The following is a 10,313-nucleotide window of genomic DNA, read 5'->3' as shown; positions in this document are numbered from 1 at the left end:
CCCCCCAACCTCCCCCATTCCGCCTCCCCCTCCTCCTCCTTCGCCGCCCTCGATGATTACCAGCGTCTCTTCACCTCCCAGCCAGCGGAGTCCACCGACCCTATCCCCCTCCTCCCCGCCGAAGGCAAGCTCCCCTCCGACTTCCCCCTCGGAACATATTACCTCGCCGGCCCAGGCATGATGGCCGACGATCAAGGATCCACCGTCAATCCCCTCGACGGCCACGGATATCTTCGCGCCTTCCACTTCATTGGGGGAGGAGTGGTTATGTATTCAGCGAGGTATGTGGAGACGGCTGCCGCGACGGAGGACAGGGTGGTGGAGAGTGGGGAATGGAGGTTCCGGCGACCGGGACCCTTTTCCATGTTCAAATCATCATCTTGGACATCTCCGGTTTCCAACATGCTGAGGAATGTGGCAAATACTACGGTGTTGAGGTGGGGCGGACGATTGTTCTGTCTATGGGAGGGAGGCCATCCTTATGAGTTGGAGCCGACGTCGTTGGAGACCATCGGCCTGGCGGATCTTATCACCACGGCGGAGGAGCGGCAAGGAGGCGGCGCCGGCGCCGGCGCCGGCGGAGTACTGAATCTAGTTGCCGGAATTACTAAGCATTTTTTTCATGGTGAGATATTTTATGCAATTCAGGCAAGCTAACTCAAGGCACCAACTTTCGTGCTTGCCGGATCATGATTAACCATTTTAATTAAACAGGGCATCGGATTAATTAATCATAAATTACTGTCATGGGATAGGTGGATTTAGTTAATTTTGGAGAAATTCTGGATTTTGCGACGTCATACGTATAATAATAACTTGGAAGCAACTCGGGCGGTTGTTGGCCCAAATGGAATAAAGTTCAAGCCTTTGCTTGCACGCGAAATAGAAAAATAGTTCGATTACATGTTAATTTATGTTCTTGTCCATATATACTTAGTGAATAATAATTTACTAATTTTATGAGTCCAGCAATGCTGGGGAAGGATTCGAAGAGAACTATATCACATTACAAAGTCGATGCGCAGAGAAACAGACTTCTTTTACTTTCCTGCGACACTGAAGACATTTTTCTACCGCAATCTAACTTCACCTTCTATGGTAAACGTCCCCCACCTCCATCCACATACATCATTGTATACATTTCCATCTCAGAAACTTAAAAATTTAAACAGAATTTGACAGCAATTTTGAGCTGCAGCAGAAGAAGGAATTTCTCATTACAGAGCAGCTGCTGATCCATGACTGGGCCTTCACTGATTCCTACTATATAATCATGGGAAACCGCACCAAGACCGATGTGAAAGGTTATATCTGTGTTCATTAATTAATTTATTTAACTCTAATTAATTTCTACTCGCATTAATAATTAGAATGCATCCAGGAACATTGCTTGCAGCGGCTGGTTTAGCCCCAGCGATATCAAGTATTTCAGTGAATTCCAGTCAGCCCACAACTCCGATTTACGTGCTTCCAAGATTTTCAGACAACGCAATATTTCCGGGAAGGAACTGGACCAGAGCTGCAGTTGAAGCTCCTTGTCAACTCTGGACAATGCATATGGGCAATGCCTTTGAAGAGAATAATGTTGCAGGAAACATACAGATTAATGTTCAGGCTTCTGTCTGCTCATACCATTGGTTCAGCTACAGAAAAATGTTCGGTAATGGTCAATTTATTTAACTAAATAGACCAGCCAAGTTGGGTTTACAGCAGATTTCTATAATTTCCTTTCACTAATTTGTAGGGTATGATGAGCGAAGTTCAAAGCTGGACCCTACATTTATGAACCAAGAAAAAGAAATGCTGCCCCATCTAGTACTGGTAAATCAATCAAACCAGCTTCATTATATATATAAGATTCTGTTCGAGATATATACAGATTTTCACTGGTGTGTATAAAATCATAGATATCACTAGAATTAGATGGCAAGGGATCATGTATCAGTTGCTCTGTTACGAATTCTTCAACCAAATGGAGAAAACCTTGTGATTTTCCGGTGATCAATCCGAGCAACTCCGGCAAAGCTAACAGATTCATGTACGCCAGCTCAACCTCCGGCTCCACGGAGTTACTGCCACATTTCCCTTTCGACACCGTGGTGAAAATTGATTGTTCTAACGGCGACGTCAGCTCATGGAGTACAGAGAGCAGAAGGTTCATCGGAGAGCCCATGTTTGTACCAAAGAGTACTTCGGCAGGAGATGAGGAAGACGGCTATGTCGTCATTGTAGAGGTGGAGATATATATATATATATATATATATATAACTATATATATATATGTATGTCTTAGTTATGTGGCAATGTGTTGATTATTAATTTTTGGCTGATATGTGTATTTCATGGTTTGTGGAACAGTATGCGGTTTGTAGGCACAGATGTTATCTGGTAGTGCTGGACGCAAGGAGAATAGGAGATGATGATGATGCGGTAGTGGTGAAGCTGGAAGTGCCGGAACAGCTTACCTTCCCTTTTGGCTTCCATGGATTTTGGGAGGGAAAATGAATGCTTTTTGGACCATACCACTCCCCGTGCTTAAATTCAACGTCAAATGTCGACACACACACACACACACACACACACACACACACACATATATATATATATATATATATATAGTCTTACTGTCCATATTTAGATATATATATATATCCTCCTTCATCCCCCAGCTTGTAGATCTGTGTTTCATTTGTTGTTATTGTTAAAAGGTTATTTTAACATCCTCGCTTTGCATGAATATCAAATAATTATTTATTCATATAAAATAATTAGTTAAATGAAAGCTAAGTGCTCATAAATTGCTTGGGCGGGTCAACCATGGCTGCTGCTTCAGATGTTAGTAGGTTGTCGACCACTCTGCTTATCTTTAAATTTTAGATGCATTTTCACACCTACCACAAAATTCCCATGTATTTACATGTTTAACACCTAAAAAGTGATCAGTGCATTTTTAGGAATTATTTGTTAATATTTTAATTTTTTTTTTCAAATAGGCCTTAAATTCAAGTCACATTAATGTTTGGCCTCAAAAAGATGCTTTTACTTCTAAACAACATAAATCATTTGTCATTTTGCAATGTATGACAAAAAAATATCTTCTACCTTCCACACGTTCCACAGACGAACAGTCTTCACATTTGAGCATTTACATGTATACCACCTAATTCCTACGTATTTACTCATCCAAAACCTATGTATTTGTAATAAATAAATAACAGACTCAACATATTTTTTTTTGTTTCATTTTATCCTAAAATATATTTGTACTTAATATAAATGTTGTATTTTTTAAAAAGAAAAAATTGAGAAAATTTAATTATTTTTAAGTTAATGCGATAAAAATTATTTAAATTATTTTTAAGCTTATTTTTTAAAAATTAATTTATATTTTTAGCTATGATTTATATATAAGATTTAAATTCAATATTAAGCTTAAATCGAACAATTAAAAAATAAAATTTATATTCATTTAAATAATATTTTAATTATAATTTATTGATATAATTAGTTCCACCCCCTGCATTTTTATCTAATTTTATTCATATTTTTTTATTTTCTATTTTGCTTCCTTTAGATATCACAATTTTTTATTAAATATAAAAATATATTCGAAGTATACAAACGAATTATTTGTTTTAACGATACAACAAAATGAAGGTATTTTTGATTTAGGAAAATTTACATACATACCATACCACTCAATGCATATGTATTTACATATCTAACACCTAAACTTCAATTTTTACATGCGCGCCACTTTATGCATGTAAAATGCGTATTTCACTTTTAAAAGTTTAAATGATATTTTTTGATGTGATGAAAGCCACACAAATAATATATTTCAACCTCTGTCAAGCCACCACATAAATTTATAAGAAATGATTGTATATTTCTGGGTAATGCCCAGACTTTAGCTGGACAAAAATCTTAATCAAGACAAATAAATTTGCACATGAAGCTAATCAAATTTTTTACTACAGAAACGAACTTATCCTCAGGTGATATTATGGCCAACAACATGATCGAGTTAACTTCAGTAGCCATCGACCAAGTTGACGCGTTAACTGCAACATGTCAGGTTAACAGATAACCACCGTCACTATACAAAATGCATGAATGGACACTAGTTTGTGTTGCATGTGTTGAATCCATTTCCATCCAATCCACCTCTATTAAATCCATCTCCAACAATGTTTGAACGAGCTTAGCAGTCATTCACCGTATGCAACTCATACCATCTCAGTGAATTGTGAGATTATTAGTTTCATCCCATCAATCTATGGCCTATTGTAATTATTTAATGTCTATTAATCTACCACATCATCAATGAATGTACTATCATAATAATAAAGTAATTATTATTTCATAAACTTTCATGTTTTCTATTGGAATCTCTATTAGAATTGTATACATATTACAAAAAGATCAGAATGAAATCTTTAACCAATTCTAACCAGTTGTCATCATAGAGCATAATTTCCTGTCACTAAAACATGTCAAGTTCTTGCATAAAAAGATAAATATTTTGATATCACCGGATGTGGTTTATTGCCCATGGATGTTTGCAACCATTTTGCTACATCACATTTACCTTCATTATATAGAATTTATTCATTAACGTTAAGACAGTCTTAAATTGGCTAAAACATTCTCTATCACATATTCATTAAGAAATGAAGCATCATTATGGCTCCATTAACTGCTGTACTAAGAATGTTAAATCTCATTGCATACCCTACATACAAAAAAGCCTTCGACACTATCAAAGAACTAATTTTGTTACTTCAGTTCTCAAAACAATTGACATTTTAAAATTTTATGAGATATCATGGAAAGCCTCTAAGTTTGGTATGGGGGTGCTTAGAACCAAGAACACCATAAAAAAAAATATAATTTAAAAAATAAAAAATAAAATATATTGTTGATTAACTAAGATAGACGATTTACAATCATAAATTATCAAAAAAGTTTGTGCTCTATTATGATCGTGAGTCCTTGAAATATTTGCAATCACAATGGAAAATAATTTTTAGCATGATGGATGACTTGCATATCCTCAAGCATTCGCTTTTGTGGATGGATATTAGGCGTATGTTAATAAGAACATACCTGGCCTTGAGTATCATGCACCCAATAAACAATTGCTTTTATTTAGGTATTTAAATTTGATAGATTAAAGATTGAATACATTTCTTGTCACGATTCTCTTTCTATATTTCATTTTATAAAAGACAATAAATGTGCTCTGAGTTACTAATAAATATCTTTTTAAGAGTTTTTCATTATGCATTCCATGCACTTCACTTCCAGACTTCTTTATACGTCAATTCCAAATGGTGAACTAATTTGAACACCTTAAATGAGAAAAAACTGTCACATTAATCTCATCACATTACTATTGCCCTTTCGTAAGATATATTACTATTGGTCAATCTTAATGTCATACGTGCCAATTAGATAAGTTTACTAAACAAACTTTTAATGTATATACATTTTCTTACCCATGTCAAATGCTTCATGGGTCAAATTCAACATGGATCTCATTCTAAATACCTAGAACTTTCTACAAGTATAAGCTTATATTCATTGTGTAGATAAATTTTCTAAAAAGAGAAACTTCATGACTTCCTCTGAAATTGTCGATGCTTAGTTTAAGAGAAATTGTTAGAATATTTGGATTATTTGATGTCATAGTTTGTGATCTTGATGTATTTTTTCTTGTCCGCATTTAGAGAACTTTATGAAAAAAAATTTACACCATTTTTTTTTTCTTATTGTCTCCATCTATAAATTTATGGATAAAAATAAGTGGTCGACATGAATTTAGGTTGTTTACTTAGAATGTTTGGTCGGTGAATGTTTAGACAAATAGAATCTAATGCTACATATTATAGAGTTTACCAATGATTGTTTTGCGCATCACACTACTAAGAAATCTCCATTGAAAGTTGTTTATGACAGGAGCGCTAAAAAGCTTGTATACTTTATGCCTACATATTCTTAATCCAAAGCATCTTTTGCTGAGCATATACATAAAATCCAAGCCAATATAAAGCAACAATTCACGAAGAAAAATGAGAAATATGGTGCCACTGCTACTATTTATATAAGTAGGAATCTTGCTCATTTGAACTCAACCAAGCAATTTCCTCCGCACACATTTAAAAAGCTCCGCAAAATATCTTCTAGCTATACAAAATTTAGAGGATATTAAAATCAAATACTTGTTAGATTAAATCGCCTCAAAAAAATTAATTTCATTCACGTGCTTTATTTTGATGATGTAATGTTTTATCATCGTAACCTTAAATCTTTCTATACATACAAACAATCTTTCAACGCGTCAAGCTTCTATTCACTAGAAGAATCATACTCCTATTGAAGACTCTAAATCATACATGAGGTGATGAAAATGCAACAATTTTACTTGAAGAGTGCCACACGTTTGACCCCACAAGCCCTGGATCTTTTGTCCATGGGGGCATCGATGCAGCACATAAGCACAAATCAAGAATTAGAATAAAACCAAGTCAAGGTTGGACCAAATCAGTTTACGAAATTTAAACTACATTTATTTACTTATATTTATTCTGATTTAAATTATGATTAATTATCCTTTTAGATAATTTTAAGCTTAAATTTGAGATGGTTGTTAGGATTGTATTCAATGTGGTTAATTCTATACTTTGATATGATAACTAATTATTTTCTTATATTCCCTCTTTCTCCCCTGACCACTGCTTCTCACTAGAAACAAGATCATGTATGATTCACACTTTTGTTTGAGTCGTGATTCCTCTTAAATCTTCCTCAAATCTTTCGCCTCTTCATCATCTGCCTCCTACAAATTTCAACCAGAAAACACCAAATTGTACCAGAGCTGGTTCAATGAGGCTTTATCTTAAAACAAACCCATAACAAATCTCCTAAGAATTAACAGGGTTCAGAACAATGACTCTTGGCTTTCTTTCAAGTGAATCATTCATTCAAGATTTAATTTAGTTTATGGATTATATTTAAGATGTGGTCAAATAAAAGCACAAACACCAAACGTGGAAAACCCAAAAGACAAATAAGTTAGTGTTTTCTAAAAGGATATGTTTTCAATTCAGAACTGGAACACATTATTCTAAACTTAATCAATCATACCATTTAGACTATCTTTTCTACTTGAAAGCAATCAGCATAAAAAGAGAGCTCATGCTGCATATGCATGGATTGTTTCAGATAGTAAGCTAATGACATATCTATATTCAAATGGCTCTTCTTCCTTCTGCAAGTTTCCAACAAGCTTATCTAATTGGTGAAAGTGTTCTTCTTATTTATTAATCAACTGATTTGGATAAGTAAAAAAATAAAGATAATATCAATGAAAAAAAACCATCAGTTGAATTTCCACTAATAAGCTAATTTCAATGAACAAAACATGAAAAAGAAATATTTTAACACGAATAAGCGCCATATCTTCTTCTAACAAATAAGAACAAATCATTCAACCATCAAAATGAAATCATTTCCGTACACCATACCAGCCAACTGTAGAAGCTTTTTAGCTTCCACATCCTTGAAACGCGAACTCCACACAGACCAGAGTGACTGTTAGAAAAAGAATCTAAGTACCAAGATCTAGTCAACCTTTAGATGCTCCTGCAAGGTCAAAGTCGAAAAGGAAATTTATCAATTAGTATCGGATCCCCAAATCGATAAAATTGAGATCTTCCCTCAGCGGAAGAGGTCATTAGATCCACAAGAAGCGGCCTAAGGAACTAGCATGGGCAAGAAACCAGACCGACAAAAGCCCACCTACGTCTGCTTAGAGAGAGAGGTGGATGACGAAGGAACTCTCTTGTTGCGCAAAATCATGTAACTCAGCGGCAAGACAACGCCCACCAACATGATCGCCGCGCCGATGAGGTACCTCAGTGGGCTCGGCGGCTCCAACTCCAAAAGCCTTCTCAGCTGCAACGAAGAACAATACCCTAGATAAACAGATCGATCCCGCTAAAACCCAATAAGGCTGCAATCCTCACACTAAAGTTTGTTTATAGATTTCGGCAAAGATCGAAATTGAGAGTTTTATGGCGAGAAGTTCGGTGAGATTGGGAGAGGAAGAGTGTTTACCGGCATCGTTAATCTCCGGCGGCGGCCGAGGCGGCGGAGCCGGTTGAGAAGAATGAAACCGGTGAGTTGGTAACAGTGATCTGAGCAGCTATCCCGAGAATGGAATCCTCGGCCTTTTGTGGTTACAAATCATATAAATAGAATTAAATTTCTTTGAAGAATTTCATTTGTAATATTTAGGGCTATAATGAGAGAGTATATGATGATTCCGTCATTTAATTGCACATTTTGTGTTGTTCCATGTCTTCATCGAGACATACAGACATCGGATGTAATAATTTTTTTCTATATTGGAGCCAAATAGAAGATTGGAACTTATTGATGTTTAGATCAAGTTTTGATTGAGCTCAAGCTCACACACGCACACTCATACACACATATATATAATTTCATAATAAGATGCAATGATGAAATGTTTCTCATGAGGATGTGCTATATATAATTTCATAATAAGAGGCAATGATGAAATGTTTCTCATGAGGATGTGCTATAACTATTGGATAATAGTCTATTATGTGTATCTTATAATTTTTATGTTATAATTGAGGTAATTACTTTATTATTTTGCCCTATTTGAACATTGTTTGAATTCTTTCCAAGCCTTATTTTATATGATTGAACAGAGTTTACACTTAATTCTGAATTAAAACGCATGATCTAAATGAACTTTGAACAATATTTAAATATAAGTTAAAATTTTCTTACATGTGATCTTAATATTTTGATGAAACTTAATTATGTTGATATTGTTCAAATATATTTTAGTCATGACTAACTTAAGGAAATGATTTGGGATCAACATAGGAGCATTTTTGCAGGAAAAAAAATTAGTATATTTCATTAAACAAAGAAATAAATATCAATCACACCTCTCTATTTTAATTATTATGAATTTTGTAAAATCAAATAAATCAACCATTATTCCGATTGTTTAACTTCATATATATAACTAATCAATCTATGAAATTTCTTATTGTTGAGTTCTTTTAGGAAGTAGAGTCCAATATGTTTCGTGAATCCATGCAATATAAAGAGATCATGTAAGGTGAGTGTTAGAGGTGAAAATGAGCAAAGGATTTTCAAGGGTGGCCTCCTCTTTTCTGCTACCCCTCCTTCTCTTATATCACTCTCAACACTCTTGCCCCTGTAGCGCTACAGAAAAAAGATAACTGATTCTAGGTTTTATTGTATGGGGTATGTTGAGTTGATTCTAGGTTTTATTGTGTGGGGTATGTTGAGATTTGATGTTGATAATGTATTATTGCAGGTGTCAGGCGACCCATAAGCATAGGCATGGACAATGATGAGTTGGGATTTACTTAATTCTGCCTTAAAGACAACCATGAAGGATTGTTCAACGAACTCATTGGTGTGGTTCGGTAAATACAGGCCAGCTTGACAAGAAGAACACACATGAATACTCGCAAGCTCGATGGAGGGGCTCACTGAGTCCTTCACAAAGACAAGTGCTATAATTGTAAATTTGACACACATGCTCACATACAAATTTTAGTTGTGCAACAATTAGGACAATCTATTAGGCCTAGAAGACCCATCTAGTGTTTCAGCTTCTCTTATCGACATAAGAAGAGTGTTTCTGTTTGACACTCATTAATCTTCTTAAATTGACATTGAGTTTATTTATATGTGAATAAAGTATGAAAATAACATAAAATATTCAAATTATTCTTAAATTCCTGGCTTAGTTCATGCTTAGATTCCATATCAAATAAATACAATGTCAATCTCACAAAACAATAAAAATATTTAATAAATAAATTAATTAAGTACCATAACAAAATTTAAAAAAAATTAAAAGTAGTATAATGGGACTCACAGAGTAAAGATAATTTGGTAAATAAAATAATTGGGCTAATTTCTTATATATAATAAATAACGATATATTTTAAAAAGTTTATCTATTATGATAAATATAAAGTCAATATTTTCATATAATCTAGCACCCTTTTTCATCCTTTTTTATATTATTGCTTAAATATTAAAATTAAAAATAAAACTTTAACCCATATTTTTAATTTTTACTTAATTATAAATTATTGTCTGAATGTATTTTCGTAAATAATAATGTTTTGAGTGGTGCGTATGTAATTATCCATATTTATTTCATTTTTTAGCGTGCAAATCATATTTAATGGAGGAGGAGAACCCTAAACATATTTTAATGGCATTCA

At 34.2% G+C, this 10,313-nt stretch overlaps 2 protein-coding genes across 3 annotated transcripts; one reads left to right on the top strand and one right to left on the bottom strand.

The window, feature by feature from the left end:
• Positions 1 to 2,609, top strand: LOC110033541 (carotenoid cleavage dioxygenase 7, chloroplastic-like; the record flags this gene model as incomplete). The annotated part of the gene is given in 7 exon segments (XM_020737566.1): positions 1 to 625; positions 970 to 1,098; positions 1,173 to 1,304; positions 1,382 to 1,660; positions 1,745 to 1,821; positions 1,908 to 2,234; positions 2,359 to 2,609. Coding segments are annotated over 7 exon segments (1,716 nt in total), but the record flags the coding sequence as incomplete, so codon positions are not given.
• Positions 2,610 to 7,366: 4,757 nt separating this feature from the next.
• On the bottom strand, positions 7,367 to 8,252 carry LOC110038598. Of its 2 annotated transcripts, none has more exons than XM_020743490.1 (3): positions 8,122 to 8,252; positions 7,804 to 7,959; positions 7,367 to 7,647 (listed from the first exon to the last, which is right to left on the bottom strand). In XM_020743490.1, exons 1-2 carry the CDS (start codon positions 8,125 to 8,127, stop codon positions 7,804 to 7,806), a joined length of 162 nt encoding a protein of 53 aa, XP_020599149.1. In that variant the 5' UTR covers positions 8,128 to 8,252; the 3' UTR covers positions 7,367 to 7,647. The 2 variants fall into 2 exon arrangements, with proteins under 2 accessions (XP_020599149.1, XP_020599139.1); XM_020743480.1 differs by having other exon boundaries at positions 7,808 to 7,959.
• Between the last annotated feature and the right edge of the window lie 2,061 nt (positions 8,253 to 10,313).

Source organism: Phalaenopsis equestris, unplaced genomic scaffold (genome assembly GCF_001263595.1).
Source record: "Phalaenopsis equestris unplaced genomic scaffold, ASM126359v1 Scaffold000002, whole genome shotgun sequence".
NCBI lineage: Eukaryota > Viridiplantae > Streptophyta > Magnoliopsida > Asparagales > Orchidaceae > Phalaenopsis > Phalaenopsis equestris.
The sequence above is the reverse complement of the archived record's forward strand: the minus strand, read 5'-3'. Positions and strand labels throughout refer to the sequence as shown.